A 15274-nucleotide genomic window follows, 5' to 3' on the forward strand; every position below is an offset into this window, starting at 1 on the left:
CCCCACCTTCAGCATCGCACACAAAGAACACCCTCCCCCCTCCCCACCCAGCAGACGCACCCCACAGACCCCACTTCACTCCACGCAGGGCGATCCCAGCCTTTATTGCCGACCCCGTCATCCCGCGTATCCCAGCTCCTCCTCCTCCTCCTCCTCGCTGTCCTGGACGAGCCCGGGCTCCTCGGGGCTGCAGGCGAGGCACGTCCCGCCCGCCTCCGTCCAGCAGCGATCGCAGTACAAGGCCCTGCAGTCGGGAGCGGGGCAGACCTGGTGCCAGGGGGTGCCGGGCGTCCCACACAGCGTGCAGCTCCGGCGCTGGCAGCGGCGCAGCCAAGGCCAATGCTGGCTGCACCACTCCAGCAGCGACGTCCCCTGCGGCGAGCACGGACCCGTGTGGGGTTCTGGCAGAGCAGCCACCCCACAGCAGTTCAGGGGACAGCGAGGCCCCCCCCTCCCCAAACTCGTCGTGTCCCCCACCCCGCTCACCAGCCCCGGGGGCTGCCGTGCTCTCCGGGCGAGGCGCCTCCGCTGCAGCTGGAAGAAATTCCTCCTTTGCCGCAGCAGCTTGTTGTACAGGAACAGCACTCGAGTCTTCTCCCGCTGTGCCAGTGAACACCGTGAGGGGTGGGTGGCTGGGGGCACCAGCCCCGCCTCAAAACCCCAAACCCCGCCCCAAAACTCACCCCCTCAGGCCGTGCCAGGGGGTGTCGGGGGTGCTGCTCACCTTGGGGAAGTAGAAGGCGGCGATGGCTCGGCGCAGGCGGAACGGGTAGACCTGGGCCAGGCAGAGCAGGGCCAGAGCAGCCAGGGGCAGGCAGGTGTTCAGGTACTGCTCCCTCGTCATGCCGTGGGGCCTCGGCAGGCAGGCTGGGGACACGGCACGGGCGTGAGCCCCCCTGCAGCAGGCAGGGGTCCATCCCCAAGGTCCCATCCCTGGCAGGGGCTCACCGAAGTTGGAGGTGTCCACTTGGGTGTCGAAGGAGGTGTTGAGGGCGCCGATGGTGCTCCGCAGCAGCTGCGCCATCAGGGACGTGCCCATCACGTTTACGGACATGTGGTGGCTGGCTGTGGGATGGGAGGATGGGAAGGATGAGGAGGCAGGGGGAGGGCTGGGGGGGCCCCCTGCATTGCCCTGCAGAGCACAGAGGGGCCGTGGGGCTGCCCCTCAGGGCCGTGGGCTCACTTTGGTAGGAATACTGCACAAAGGAGTGGTTCTGGATGATGCTGAGAACGCTGAAGATGAAGTGGTCCAGGCCACAGACAAAGGCAAGGAAGAGCAGGAGTGGGATGCACCTGAGCAGTTCCATCACCTGCGGGGAGCAGGGTCTGTCACAGCCTGCTGGCCCCTCCAAGCCCCGACCCCCCCAGCCCTTCCCAGCCCCTCACCATGTACTTCAGCTCGGGCCGCTGCAGGGCCAGGCGGCACGGGAAGACGAAAGCCGAGGTCTCGTCCCGGAGCAGGGGCAGCAGCGTCCGCTTGTTCTGGGTGAGGGGCAGCGGGGTGGTTCAGCACAGCCCCCCAGAACCCTTCAGCGGGGGTGGGAGGCCGCCCTCCACCCCTTTTCCCCCTTGCCCAACCTGCTCTCCACGCCGGGCGTCGATTTGTCGGAAGTAGGTGGTGATGTAGCAGTTGTCAAAGCCAATGTCGTGGCAGTACCGGTAGGTGTAGTAGAAAGCCCTGGCGAGAGAGGGCAGATCCAGGGAGGGGAAAGGAGGCACCGGGTGCAGCCCCTGAGGACGCATCCCCTTGTTTTCAATTCCCCCCCAGGCCCCCTGCTAAAGGGGGCCCCCAACCCTTTGTGCCCCGCAGCTGGCACAGGGGTGTCACCCCCCCAACCCCCCAACCATCCCAAAGCTCACGAGAAGAAGACGAAGAGGAAGGTGAAGGACAGCAACATGCGGAAGAAGGAGACGGCCAAGCCCAGGCGGGCCCTTTCCTCCCGCAGTTGCGAGGCCACCTCCTCCTGCAGCTGCTCCACTATTTTGGCGCCCACCAGCATCTCCTGGTGCTCCTCCTGCAGCGAAGGGGCCGTGGGGCAGGGCAGGATGTGGCCCCCGCCCTTGCCCTGACCCGCAGGGTGCCCAAGCACCCACCTTGTAGACGATGCTGGCAGTGAATTCCTGGCTGAGGCTTTGGACAGAGTTGTTCACCTGGTCGTACACCTTCCCAAAGTTGCTGTCCACAGGGACCTCCTCGCACCAGTAGGTCACAACTGCAGGGATGGAATGGGGATGGTGGTGGCTGTGGCTGCCGTCCCAGGATCTGTGGGGGGCAGAACTGGAGCTGCCCCTCCAGGGAGGACAGGGACAGGGACGTGGATCCCACCCATCACCCACGGTTGATTGCTTGGCAGAGGAACCCGAGCCTCATGGGCAGGCAGAGGACGTGGTTGATGAGGGGCACGGCCACTTTTTTCATGCAGGTCTCGTGCAGCCGTTTGAAATAGTCCAAGCAGCGCTGACGACCGCTCTCGAGCACATCTGGGGCAGGGAGGGGACAGAAACCCTCAGCTGTCTGTGCAGATGCAGCCCTGCTGGCCCAGGCCTCGTCTGGGGTGCCCGTGGGGCCAGCAAGGGGGTCTGAGGCGGCCCCTCCTGTCTGGCAGCCGCCTGCCCTGCGTGCTGCCAACCCCTGCCCGTCCTGCTCACTGGCACAGCGGCGTTTGGTCTTTGCCTCGTAGAGCTCCTGGGTGCTGCGGGGCCGCTGGGGGCCCTTGTCCGGCTGCTGCCGCAGGTCGAAGCCCTCGTCGCTGGCCACCTGGTCGTTCAGCTCCACGAAGGCGCGCGAGAGGTTCTGCATCTCCGTGTTCAGCGTCTCCCCGCTCCGCTGCCGGGACACAGGCGCGGACACGAGCACGCAGGGGCTCGGCCCCGCTCCCCCAGCCCCCCCTTGCCCCCTCCCCTGAGCCCCCCCCCTCACCACCAGCTCCTCCATGACGCGGCGCAGGGGGGACGTCGACACCTGCCAGAGACCCCTCGTGTGGTTGACCTGCAGATCCACCACGCAGTCCATCGAGCGTTTCGCCTCCATCAGGTTGTGCCAGAGGTTGGCCACGGGCCCTGGGGCACGAGCAGGGGTGGCTCAGAGCCCGCCAGCTCTCAGGACCCCACTGTGGGGCACAGGGACGCTGGAAGGGCCCTACCGTGGTAGATGGCGGCGAAGACAAAGGAGAGAACGTAAAGCCGACCTTCTTTGCCCAGGAACTTGGGGACCATGAGCAGGTTGGCACAGCGGAAGTGGGGGGACGTGGCCCAGCCCAAGGCAGTCACCCCTGTGGGGAGCAGAGAGCTGACCCCATGGTCTCACAGACAATACCCTGGGTCCCCCACCCATGGTCCCCCATCACCCCAGTCCCCTCCCTGCCACATCCTCACCCGTCAGCCCCCAGGTAAGCTTCACTCTGTATGACTCTGACAGGTCCAGAGGCATGATGAGCAGCTGGCAGAGTCCTGAAACACCCAACAATGTGTCCTGAGCTCCCGGTGCCGCGGGCTCCGTGGCGTGGCCGGCAGCGGGACACACTCACCGAGGCTGAGGAGCATCCCGAAGCCAGCGCCCAGGAAGATCTTGCTGCAGCGATACTCGCCCGGCCGGCTCCAGAGGAACCGGCTGCACGGGGAGGGCAGGACCGCGACCACCACTCGCTTCAGGGCTGGGTGGGGAGGGAGGAGTCAGCCCTGCCTCCTCCCACTGCCCCACGGTCGGCCCTGGCCGGGAGCAGGGTGGGAGGGGATCTCACTTGTGTTGGGACGTTTCTTCCTCTCTATCCCGGCCGAGGGCTCTTTCCCAGGGGCTGCTGGCTTCGTGGCTCCAACAGCAGGAAGGCTTTCCTGGAGCTGAGAACCGTGGGATGCTGCCCTAGAACCGACGCCGGTGCTGTCGTGGCGTTCTCCACGGTGGGAAGGGCTGGGTGACCACAGGGCCACCACCTCCCGCAGCTCGCTGTCCCTGCTCTCAGCCTGCTCCTTGTAGTCCAGCATCTCCTCATCGCTGGAGTCCCTGAGCGGGGAGAGCACAGAGGGGTGAGCCACAGCCCTCCCCCACACCCACTGCAGCCCCCCAGGCTCGGGTGGGCTCCCAGCACCCCTCTGCTCACATCTCCTCGTCCACAGAGTCCGAGTAGTTCAGGGTGGCCATGCAGATGGAGCAGGTGTTTTTCAGGGCTCTGGAACAATCCCTGCAGTACAACCCTGAGGAAAACAGGACCATCAGAGGGGAAAGGGCATGTTCTGGGGAGGGGGTCCTCGAGCTAGAGGGGCTCCTACCTCTGCAGCTGGGCGTGATGCAGGCGTTGAAACCCGGCTGCTCCACCGTCCCACAGGCCAGGCAGTGTTTCTGCTCGATGCCAAAGAAGCGAGAGAGGCGGGCAAGGGCAGGGAACCTGCGGGCACAGGGTGATGCTCCATGGGGCAATGCCATCCTTGCCATGGACCCCCAAGGATGCTGCTGCCCTTTTCCATCCCTTGTGAGAGCTTACCTGGAGATGAGGAGGAGGAAGAGCTTGCTTTTCCTACCATCGGTTGTGCTCCCTGAGCGCAGGGCAAGTGCCATCCACTCCCGCCGTGCCAGGATGACGTTGTGGAGGAAGACCACACGCTCCTGGCATGGAGGGGATGGGGTGAGGGCAGGTGGCTGCTTGAGGGGGTGGAGAGTGGGACATGCATACACGGGGGGGGCTTCTCACCTGCTCACGGGAGGGGTAGTAGGCGGCACACACCGCCTGGCGCAGGCGTGCCATGTAGGAGCCAAAGATGGTGATGAAAAGCCAGAGACCGTAGAGGATTCCTGGTGGGAAGAAGACGAGTCACATAAGGCCAGTCCCCCTTACTCCTCCCCACCCACCTGGGTCGCTGAGGGTGCAGCCCCCCCTCGGTCTGCGCACCGATGGTGATGTAGGTGCTGTGGTCGGGCTCCATAGGCTCGATGAGGCAGACCTGGGACAGCACCGAGACCTTGCCCTCCTGCAGCGCGTTGAAGGCAGACACCAGGTCCTGGAAGATCTCGCTGGTGTAGCCCGTCCCATTGACGCTGATGGCCATCGTCGATGGCGCTGCGGGGCGAGAGCGGCTCAGCCCTGGGGTCACCCCAAAGCCCCAGCCCCCGAGGGTGCTGCTCCGGTGCGGTGGGTGCTGCTCACCCCTGGCAATGATCTCCCCGCTCAGCTGGTGCCGGAACAGGTCAAGCAACCAGAAGATGCTGTAGTCGGCCAGGATGATGCTGAAGCCCAGCAGCACGTGGCGCAGCAGCCCCATCAGCTGAATCCCGTACTGCAGTCTCTCGTTCTTCGACAGCCACAGCGCGGCTGGATGGCCACGAGAGCACCGTGAGGCAGAGCCAGGAAACCCCAACTCCCCTCCCTGCGCTCAGGGTTGGGCTGGGGGACACCCCCTGGGGTGGGGCTGGGCTGGGGGACACACCACCCAGGGGTGGGGCTGACCTGGGGGGATGTAGCGGCCCCTCTCCCGCGCCGTCAGGGGCAGCACGGTGGGTCTGCCCTGCTCCGCCCTCCGCAGGTCCAGCTCCACGAAGCGCCGCGTGATGTAAACGTTGTCGAAGGTGTCGTCCCACAGGTAGCGGCGCCGGTACCACATCGCGCTGGGGACACGGCGGGCAAGCTGAGCACCGGCGGCACACAGCGGGTGCCCACCCCCAGAGCAGGACCCCGGCCCACTCACTGGAAGCTCAGGTAGATGATGGCCAGGAAGGAGATGTAGGAGAAGACCTCCAGGCCGTGGTGGTAGGGCTCCAGGTGCTGCTGCACGGCCTCCATTATGTCCAGGGACACCTGGCCCAGGCTCTTGCTGGCGTTGAGGCTGACGTTGAAGCGGTGCACGATTGAGATGTTGAACTCAAACTCCTGGCGGACGTGGTTCAGGGCGTCCGTGATGGCTGCAGAGGTGACAGCAGGCCATGCTGGGAGGGGGAGGGGAACAAGAGCCAAGAGGGGCCCCTGACCCCCCACGGCACCAGGATACTCACGGGTTGCGATGTTTGCCCGGACGAAGCTCTGGATGTACTTTGGGACAATGCAGAAGAAGGCGCCAACTGCAGAGAGGGGGGATCTCTGTTAGGGTGGGACCCTCATGCTGGACACGGGTCCACTCCACCACCCCTGAAACCCCCCCTGCTGCAGAGGGACAGGAACTCACCAACATCAGCCAGGTTGCAGAGCCACTTGAAGCCGAGGATGATGTAGCAGATGAAGAAGAGGAGGGGGAGGGCGCGCTCGCAGTCGTCCTTGGCCTTATCCATCCAGCGAATGCAGCTGCTGTAGGGTGACCCCAGCTCCTTGTTGCACATGTCACCGACCTTTGACAGCCACAACCAGACGCTGCGCAGGCTGCGGGCTGGGGGCAGGCAGTGGGTGTTGGAGAAAGAAGTGGACTGAAAGCAGGGTGGGGGGTGCTAGAGCTGAGCAGACCCTTGGGGACCTTGGGGACCCCGCTCACCGACGTGTCTGGTGGAGCCGGTGATGGAGCGGACGAACTTGCGGACTCGGTCGCCCACCACCTTGGCGTTCTGGCCGATGTCCTTGATCTTGTTCTGCAGGTCTGCAGAGAGGGGGGGACCCCCGAACACACCCCGAGGGGTGAGAGTAGCCTGGGGCTGGCTGGGGCTCCCCCAGGAAGGGCCCCTGCAGTCCCCCCCACCTCCCCCCAGCCCCCTGCTCACTCAGCAGTGGCTCCTTGGCGCGTTCCAGCCGCTCGGCCGTCTGGTTTTGGGCCAGTTCGGCCCCGCACGACAGCGCCTTGGCGAGCTGGGAGATGTTGTTCAGGACATTGGTGCCAGGGCCCTGCACCGTCATGCACAGCGCCAGCATCACGATCAGCATCTTCCCCTCCCCTGCAGAGACAGGGAAATCCTGGGGCTCAGCTGGGAGCTCACACCCCCAGCACCCCCCCGGCTCCCCGACCCACGGCTGCTCACTGGTGAAGAAGTGGGGCAGCGCCAGCAGCACGATCATCCGCGTCTTCCTGGAGAAGGCCATGCCCAGCCCTAGCCCTGCTCCCAGGAGGATGGTGATGCACAGGCAGTACCAGACGTCGTGGCCCTGCACCAGCAGCACCAGCAACCCATAAATGCTGGCCAGAGCCAGGCCCAGCACGAGGCCACCGACGCTGCGGGCAAACTCCAGTGCCGCACTCGGCTCCTCTGGATGGCGCTTGGCCCTGGGGCGCGGTGCCGGGTTCTTGCCCCGGCCCCTCTGCCCCCGCAGGGCTTTGCACAACCCCGAGACCAGCCCCATACTGAGGCTCCTGCTGCTCCCACCAGCTCCCTCTCCGTGGGATAAGAGCAGGCAGAATGAGCAGTTTCCAGAGAACCGTTGTCGGTTCCCACGTTACCACCTTTCCGTTGGAACGCTCGAACGCTGTCGGTTCCCGCATCACAACGGTGCTGCTCCAGCACGGTGGGTGCTGCTCACCCTGGTGTAGGGATTCCAAACAGAGAGATTCTATTTAACATGTGCCAGTTTTGCAGGTCTAATAGGCCCCATTACCTGCAGCTGTAGAGGGAAGAAACTTCAGGCAATGATTCCGCGGGAACCAAGGCCAGCGGAACGCTGAACCAACAGACCGAGGACACTCGGCCACACAACCACAAGGTGATGAGGAAGAGACAAAGCCAACCACCAAATTCGAAGGGCAAACTGGGTAATTCCAGCAAGAGGTGGTCACGACCACCGAGTCAAAAACCCCACTGACTCAAAAGGAGGAGAAAACTGAGCACGTGGCCTAATTAGCAGGAGAAGCGAGAGGATCGTTGAGCCAATAGAAAATAAAATACTAACTTATGAGGAACCACAGAACTTGTAGCCCATGAGCATTTAATGCCTCGCCAGCAGACCCACGGCCCCGGCCTCTCCCAGCACAGCAGAGAGGAGGGGGCCCAGGAAATAAAGGCTGTGACCCTCACATGAAGTGGGGTCTGTGAGGGGGCGTCTGCTGGGGGTAGAGATCCGATATGGAGGGAAGAAAGGGGGTGTAGAGGGGATGGAGGCAGGGGATCTTCTGAGGTGAAGGTTGGGGGGGTGAGGTGTGCAGGTAATGAGGGTGGGGGATGATGAAGATGGGGGTCTCCAGTGCATGAGGTGATGAAAGCAGCAGTGTCTGGAGTACGGGATGGTGAATGTGGGGGTCTCTGCAGCCCTGGGGAATAAAGGTGGGGGTCTCTGCTGTACGGGGTGATGAAGGTGGTGGTATCCAGAGTACAGGCAGATGAAGGAGGGCATCTCCAGAGCATGAGAAGTGAAGGTGGGTGTCTCTGCTGTCCCGGGGGATGGAGGTGGGGGTCTCCACTCTATGAAGTAATGAAGGCAGGGGTCTCTGCTGTCCAGAGGGATGCAGGCGGTGGTCTCGGGACGAGGAGGGCAGGGGTCCCACACGCAGCATCACCACCGGTGTCTCCGTTACGGCACTCCCACGCATCACCAGCCACTCCAGACGCGCACAGAACCCACCCCCTCCCCGCCCCGGGCTGGGCGGTGCCGGCAGAGCGGAACGGGGGGAACGGGGCCGGGCGGGAAGTTCCGCCCCTGGGGCCGAGCCGGGCGGGGTTGGTGGCGGTGCCGGTGCCGGTGCCGGGGCCATGCGCGGCGGGAGCCGGCGGGGGCGGCCGCGGCGGGGCATCGCGGGGCCGCCGGCCCGGGGGGGCCACGGGGGCGATGGGGCCTCGGCTGCTCCTGACCGCGGGGATGCTCCTCGCCGCCAGCACCGGGGGCAGCGGGAGCGCCGCAGGTGAGCGGGGAACGAGGGTCCGGGGGTGGGGGGGTCGGTCGAGACCACTCCTCGCCCCCCCTCCGTCGGGGCATCGCAGGGATACCCGCGGGGAGCCGCCGGCCGGGATGGGATCGGAGGGTCGTAGCCCCTCTGGCAGCTCGGTGCCCCCTTCCCTGGCACTCTCGGTGACCGCCCCCGAGGACGCTCGGTGCTGCCCGGGAGACGCTCGGTGTGTCCTCCCAGGGATGCTCGGTGTGTCCTCCTGGGGCTGCTCGGTGTCCCCCCTCCCCAGGACGCTCGGTGTGCCCCCCTGGGGATGCTCGGTGTCTCCCCCCGGGGTGCTCCGTGCCCCCCACTCCGGGGACGCTCGGTGTGTCCCCCGCGGAAGGCTCGGTGCGTCCTCCCGGGGATTCTCGTTGTCCCTCCCCCCCCGGAACACTCGGTGTGTCCTCCCGGGGTCCTCGGTGCCCCAGTTCTCCAGCCGTGGGGACCCGACTGTCCCCGGGCTTGGTGGGGCCTTGGGGAGTGGGGTCTGTGTACCCCCCTAACCCTCCTCCGGCATCCCCGGGCCCCGGGAGGGAAGGGGTCCCCCCGAGACCTGGCGAGGGGGGGGCTCTGAGTCAGCCGGGCCGGGCTCCCAGCCCTGCCCAGTCCCTCCGCTGGTTGTACTGGGCAGCTGGCCGAGGTGACGCAAGGCCTGGCCAGGGAGCCCATTCCGTCCCAAAATCGGAGGGGTCTCCCCTGGCTCTGTGGGGAGGGGGTGTATTGGCTGCTGTGGGGTGAGTGTGGGGGTCCCTGTTCCTGCTCCCCTGCCCTGGTGGGCTGCAGTGGGTGATCGTGGGGGTCTGAGATGCAGTGGGTGACCGTGGGGGTCTGGGATGTGATGGGCCACCGGGAGGTCTGAGCCGCGGTGGGTGACACAGCGGTGTCACAGAGGTGACACAGTGGCCCTGGGCCCTGCGCAGGTGACAGCTTGTGGCAGCACAGTGCAGAACCAGGACACTACTGGGCCGTGACCCCGTGGGTCCTGCGGGGCAACCAAAAGCTCAGCTTGGCAGAGGCGACCCAGGTGAGCCCCCACCAACATCCCTGGGGTCCCTTATGCTTGTGACAGCGTGTGGGGGGGGCTGCCTGTCCCCCAACTCCTCCCCCTGTCCCCTTTTCAGTGCAGGACACGCTGTCCTGGTGCCACGTCCCTAGCTGTGCCAGCACCCAGAACCCCAGGGGCAGTGGGGATGGGGGCATCCCAGCAAATCCCCCTCACCCTCCTGATGCTGGGAGGGCCATTTTTGGGTCGGGGTACCCACCCTGAGCCCCTCCCAGCTGGGGAGGAAGGGCCCATCCCACCCCGTGGCCGTTGGGAGTCTCTCCGACGCTTCCGCTGCGCTGCACCGGGCAGGAAGCGCGGGGGGACGGGGTGGGGGCCCCGCTCCGTCCAACCCCCCCTTCCCCAGCACAATGAGCCTGGGAGGGAGGGACATTTCCTGCAGGGAGCGAGGGTGGGGGCCGGGCTGGGCAGGGGATCCCTTCCGACCTCTCCCTCCGGGCACGTGCCAGGGCCAGGCGGGTCCCCCGACGCCCCACGGGGGTCACGGTGCTTCTGATGGTGTGTGGGGATGGGGGGAACACGCAGCTTGGGGCAGGGGGTATCCCCCCTAACTATGGCCTGTGGCAGGAGGGGTTCCCCACCCAGCTGAGGGTCCTGCTGGAGCTGGAGGGGACGAGGCTGGTGCTGGAGCTGGAGCAAAACTGGTGAGTGTGCGGCTCTGGGGCAGAGCAGGGATGGGAGTGGGAAAGGGGTCCCAGACCCATGCAGGGTGGGGGGGTCCCTTATTCCTTGTCTCCATCCATGGCACGGGTGGATTGGGGGTCCCAGGGTGCACCTGCTGCAGGATGAGAGGTACTGGGACCCCCAGTGTGTGCTCAGGGCGGGGTGAGCTGGGGGTCCCTGCTACGGGGTGACACAAGTCTCTGGCAGGGATCTGGTGCAGGCCACAGGGGCACTGCTCTACTACCTGCCCAACGGCACGTGGGTGATGGAGAAGCCCAGTGAGGAGGTATGGCTGGGGCGTGGTGGTCTCCTGAGGTGTTCCCGAGCTGTCCCCATGCCCCAGGGGGACCCCAGCTTGGGGCTGGATTCTGAGCCCCCCCTCTCTGCTGCAGGACAACTGCTGCTACCAGGGGACAGTGCAGGGCTTCCCCGACTCCTGGGCCAACCTCTGTGCCTGTGCAGGACTCAGGTGAGCCCCCGAGTGCGGTGGTCTGTGAGCCCACTCCCAGTGTGCTGCTGGTGGAGCAGGCTCCACCTCTTAGCTCCTCTCCCCTTCTCCAGTGGCCACCTGCAGCTGTCAGAGACCAGGAGCTACGAGCTGGAGCCAGACAGCGGCCCCACAGAGCAACACGTGGCCTTCCATCCCTGGGTGGCTCGGGTGGCACCACGGGCCTGCGGGCAGGATCCCCTGGACCCCCACCCCGGGGCAGAGGTGACAGAGACCTCCAGGCCACAGAGGGTAGGTCGCTGGTGGGGGGGAGGTCTTGCCCCATGGGGAGAGTCCCTGTATCAGCACTCTGACCCCACTCTGTCCCCAGGGCAAGCGGGCAGCAGCGGAGCAGCGGTTCGTGGAGCTGGTGATGGTAGTGGACCACGCTGCGGTGAGTGCTGGGCAGTGTGCCCAGAACAAGGGCTGTCCCCTCCCCAGCCACCCCCTTGACCCCCTGTCCCTGTCGCCCTCAGTTCCAGAATTACCCCAGCCTCCAACGTGTTCGCTCCCGGACCCTGGAAATCGCCAACCAGGTGGACGCGGTGAGTCCCCCTTGGGTCTGTCCATCCCAGCCCGGTGCCCGCTGCAATGCCAGGGGTCTCTGACCCCTCTGTGCCCCCCCCTCCCAGTTCTTCCGGCCGCTGGGAGTGCGGGTGGCCCTGCTGGCAGTGGAGGTCTGGAGCGAGGGTGACAGGATCCCGGTGGGCAGCAGCGCCCGGGCGGCGCTGGAGCGGTTCCTGCGCTGGCGCCGGGAGGAGCTGCTGCCCCGGCTGCCCCACGACAACGCTCAGCTCCTGACGTGAGTGGGGGACAGGATGGGGACAAGGGGGGTGAGGCCGTGGCAGCCCCTCGACCCCCTGTGCTCTCTCCCCCAGGGGTGCCCGCTTTGACGATGTCGCGGTGGGCATGTCGACTCAAGGCTCCATGTGTTCCCCCACGCGCTCCGGGGGGGTCAGCATGGTCAGTACCCCCTTCCCCCTACCCCGTGTTCCCACCACCTGCCCTCCAAGACACCCCCCACCTCGTCCCCACAGGACCACTCGGTCAGCGTCCTGGTCGTCGCCTCCACCGTGGCCCACCAGCTGGGGCACAACCTGGGCATGCGCCACGACAGCCCCGGGCGCTTCTGTGACTGCAGCGACCTCCGGCACGACCGCGGCTGCATCATGGCATCGCCCACAGGGTGAGGGCAGCGGGCAGTGCTGCAGGGGGGCCGGGGCCGAGCCCCCTCCCCGCCTCACCGCCCCCTTCACGGCCCTGCAGGCTGACACCCGGCTTGAGCTTCAGCAACTGCAGCCGGCAGGACCTGGAGCGCAGCCTGCAGCGGGGCCAGGGCTGGTGCCTGTCCAACGTGCCCGAGCCCCAGCTCCTGGCTGGGAGCCCCACCTGTGGGAACTTCTTCCTGGAGTCGGGCGAGAGCTGTGACTGCGGCCTCAGTGTGGTACGGGCCGGGCTCCGGGCGGGATGGGGTCCCCCTGTGCCCCAGGGTGTGCAGGGCTGGCAGGGTGACTTCCAGTGTGCCAGTGCCACCCTCTGCTGCAGGAGTGCACGGATCACTGCTGCAACAGCAGCTCCTGCGAGCTGATGCCGGGGGCCGTATGTGCCAGCGGGGACGCCTGCTGCCAGGACTGCCAGGTGCGTGGGGACGGGCACCCCCAGTGGGCGAGTCCCCCGCTCGCTTTGGGGGGGCTTCCCTTTTTGACTGTGCCCCTCATGCCCCCCTCAGCTGCGCCACGCTGGGCACCTGTGCCGGGAGCCGCGGGGGGAGTGTGACCTGCCCGAGTTCTGCGACGGGGTCTCGCCGCACTGCCCACCCGACACGTTCCTGCAGGATGGGCAGCCCTGCGCCGGCGGGTGGGCGCGCTGCTACGGCGGGGCCTGTGCCACCTACGAGGGGCAGTGCCAGCAGCTGCTGGGGACAGGTATGGCGTGGGCCAGGGTCGGGGAGGGGGTCCAGGGGCCGGGTGGGGGTGCTGAGGTTCGTTGTCCCCCCACTGCAGGCGCCAGCCCTGTGCCCAGCTCCTGCATGGCCACCCTGAACGCCAGAGGGGATGAACGTGGGCACTGCGGGCAGCTCCCCAACGGCTCCTACATCGCCTGCGCCCAGCAGTGAGTGATGTCCCCATCCTTTGCCACCTCCCCCTTGCCACTCCCCCCTGGCCTGACCCCTCTGTCCCCACAGGGATGCTGGCTGTGGGATGCTGCAGTGCCAGCGCGGCAGCACCCGTGGGGACAGACCAGGAGGGTCCTGCCAGGGGACCCCCCTGCCTGGGGACGAGGATGTGAGTGATGCAGCCATGGTGCTGCCCGGCACTGCCTGTGGCCCTGGGAAGGTGAGTGCCAGGGCAGCAGGGAAGGGGCTGGGGGGGTCTTCAAATGCTGATCCCCCCTCCCCTGCAGATGTGCCTCCAGCACCGGTGCCAGGATGTCTCCGTGCTTGGCGACCAACAGTGCCAGAGCAAGTGCCACGGGCATGGAGTGAGTGCAGGGCCGGGGAGCGGGTGGTGGAGGTGGGGACCTGCCCTGCATGGGGGCTGAGCTGGGCCGGTGTCACCCCTCCCAGGTGTGCAACAACCACGGGCACTGCCACTGCGAGCGGGGCTGGGCCCCCCCGACCTGCGAGAGCCCCGGCACGGGGGGCAGCCAGGACAGCGGCCCCGCCGGCCTCGAGCGAGGTGAGGGACGAGGAGAATGGGGCTTTGTGCCGGGCGTGGGGGGGGGAGTGACGGGCCATGGCGGGGGCTGACGTGCCACTGTGCCACTCTCCACAGGAGGCAGCGCCCTGCCCACAGCCCTGCTGGTGAGCGCCCTGCTGGGGCTGGCGCTGGCACTGGGGCTCTGCTGCGCCCGCCGCGCCGGCCTGCACAAGCACCTCTGCCAGCTCGGCAAGGGCACCTCCTGCCAGTACAGGTACCGGGGACGGAGGGACAGCAGGGGGGGGATGTGGAGGACACAGGGTGTGTTGGCACACACGCCTCCGCATGCGTGTGCCGAGGCACGCGGGTGGCGCGTGGATGGCATGCTCACCTCTGAGCGCATGTGCTGTGGCACGCAGGCAGCACGGATGGCACGCTCACCTTTGCACGCGTGTGCTGTGGCACGCAGGCAGCACACACACCTCTGCATGTATGTGCTGTGGCACACACACAGCTCTGCATGTATGTGCTGTGGCACACACACAGCTCTGCATGTCTGCGCTGTGGCGCACACGCCTCTCTCTGCACGTGTGTTGCGGCACACGTGCCCCTGCACGCGTGTGCCACGCCGGTGCCACGCTCGCCTCTGCACGCCATGGCAGGCACCAGAGCCCCCTGCATGCGGGCATGCACGCGTGTAGCGTGTCAGCGGGGCGTGTGCATGTGCGGCACACACGTGTGCATCCCCTAGGGCGGCCGACCAAGCGGTGCGCACGCGTGTCCCCCGCACGCGTGACAGTCCGTGTGTGTGTTTGTGTGTGCGTCCCCAGCACAGGTCACAGCCCCGTCGTGCATCGTCACCCCACGTCCCCTCCTGCCGCTGCCCCCCCTTGGCCCCCCAGCCTTTGGGCTGAGCCCCCCACTCTTCTCCCCACAGTGCTGAGACCCGGGTGCGGTTCCTGGGTCCCGGAGCCGCCGACGGCTGGAGCGGGTAACGTCACCGCCGGCGCCCGGGCGTGGGGCTGTCCCCGAGCTGTCCTGCTTCGCAAGGCCTCCGGTGCTGCGCTCTTCCCCTGGCAGTGCCCGCAGGGGGTGTGGGGCAGCCCCCCCAGGGGCACGGGCGGGTGTCTCCTCTTCCAGCGCCGAGGGGTTCGTTTCTCTTGGGCTTCTGCTGGTGTTTCGGTGTGGCTCGCTCGCCGTGCGGGGTCCCCCGCGAGTGCCCGGAGCGAGCGGGGTCTCATCCTGCCTCTTCCCTCGCAGGATCTCGCAGCCAGAGCCCCCATCGAGCAGCCAGGGCCCCCCAGCGCGCCCCCGGCCCCCGCAGTGGCGCCAGGCCACGGAGCTGCAGGTCATGCGTGGCAGCAAGGTGAGGATGGGGGGGCGATGGAGGGCGGGGGGTTCGCTCCGCTCCTTGGGGTCCCACATGCCCAGGCCGCCTGGTCCCCGCTCTGTGGCACCAGGAGCAGCCTGGCACGGCCACTTGGCACCGGCCGCTTGCCGGGACCGGTGCCCATCCCGTGGCGGGGCTGAGCCCCGGAGCTGAGGGCTGAGGGGGGGGTCTCTGTCTCTGCTTGGCGGCGGGAGGGGGGTCTCCGCATGCTGCATGGCTTGCCCCCGCTCTCCCTCTCTCCGCAGCCGGCTGCCCTCGGCTCGGCCCGG

General features: G+C 67.0%; 2 protein-coding genes across 4 annotated transcripts in view; one reads left to right on the forward strand and one right to left on the reverse strand.

Annotated features, from left to right (window-relative positions):
- Nucleotides 1-87: 87 nt before the first annotated feature.
- Nucleotides 88-7315, reverse strand: LOC114071699. Its single transcript, XM_027909546.1, has 30 exons — nucleotides 6929-7315; nucleotides 6674-6844; nucleotides 6451-6552; nucleotides 6151-6348; nucleotides 5981-6046; nucleotides 5677-5890; nucleotides 5439-5596; nucleotides 5139-5303; nucleotides 4884-5051; nucleotides 4686-4786; nucleotides 4479-4600; nucleotides 4267-4382; nucleotides 4098-4191; nucleotides 3828-4000; nucleotides 3741-3782; nucleotides 3528-3653; nucleotides 3376-3450; nucleotides 3144-3272; nucleotides 2921-3060; nucleotides 2650-2827; nucleotides 2338-2481; nucleotides 2095-2213; nucleotides 1861-2015; nucleotides 1579-1678; nucleotides 1387-1482; nucleotides 1184-1310; nucleotides 949-1065; nucleotides 725-867; nucleotides 487-600; nucleotides 88-372 (listed from the first exon to the last, which is right to left on the reverse strand). Exons 1-30 carry the CDS (start codon nucleotides 7245-7247, stop codon nucleotides 118-120), a joined length of 4227 nt encoding a protein of 1408 aa, XP_027765347.1. The 5' UTR covers nucleotides 7248-7315; the 3' UTR covers nucleotides 88-117.
- A 1348-nt stretch (nucleotides 7316-8663) lies between these two features.
- ADAM15 (ADAM metallopeptidase domain 15) overlaps nucleotides 8664-15274 on the forward strand; it is an 8085-nt gene continuing 1474 nt past the window's right edge. The window contains exons 1-21 of one of the 3 annotated variants that reach the window (XR_003574084.1): nucleotides 8668-8736; nucleotides 9684-9787; nucleotides 10394-10470; nucleotides 10697-10775; nucleotides 10882-10958; nucleotides 11051-11228; nucleotides 11308-11370; nucleotides 11453-11521; nucleotides 11609-11778; nucleotides 11855-11939; nucleotides 12014-12162; nucleotides 12243-12420; nucleotides 12522-12614; nucleotides 12706-12901; nucleotides 12980-13088; nucleotides 13162-13312; nucleotides 13380-13457; nucleotides 13543-13654; nucleotides 13751-13889; nucleotides 14553-14764; nucleotides 14876-14964. Coding sequence is in view for 2 of the 3 variants with exons in the window: in XM_027909548.1 (XP_027765349.1) it covers nucleotides 8694-8736; nucleotides 9684-9787; nucleotides 10394-10470; nucleotides 10697-10775; nucleotides 10882-10958; nucleotides 11051-11228; nucleotides 11308-11370; nucleotides 11453-11521; nucleotides 11609-11778; nucleotides 11855-11939; nucleotides 12014-12162; nucleotides 12243-12420; nucleotides 12522-12614; nucleotides 12706-12901; nucleotides 12980-13088; nucleotides 13162-13312; nucleotides 13380-13457; nucleotides 13543-13654; nucleotides 13751-13889; nucleotides 14553-14606; nucleotides 14876-14981 (2310 nt within the window). In the remaining variant the exon portion in view is untranslated. Of the gene's footprint in view, nucleotides 8737-9683; nucleotides 9788-10393; nucleotides 10471-10696; nucleotides 10776-10881; nucleotides 10959-11050; nucleotides 11229-11307; nucleotides 11371-11452; nucleotides 11522-11608; nucleotides 11779-11854; nucleotides 11940-12013; nucleotides 12163-12242; nucleotides 12421-12521; nucleotides 12615-12705; nucleotides 12902-12979; nucleotides 13089-13161; nucleotides 13313-13379; nucleotides 13458-13542; nucleotides 13655-13750; nucleotides 13890-14552; nucleotides 14765-14875; nucleotides 14982-15274 lie in introns of those variants that run through there. The other 2 variants (XM_027909548.1, XM_027909549.1) reach the window with 2 other exon arrangements.

Source organism: Empidonax traillii, unplaced genomic scaffold (genome assembly GCF_003031625.1).
Source record: "Empidonax traillii isolate 1590-97213 ecotype Southwest subspecies unplaced genomic scaffold, ASM303162v1 scaffold2208:size32521, whole genome shotgun sequence".
Lineage (NCBI taxonomy): Eukaryota > Metazoa > Chordata > Aves > Passeriformes > Tyrannidae > Empidonax > Empidonax traillii.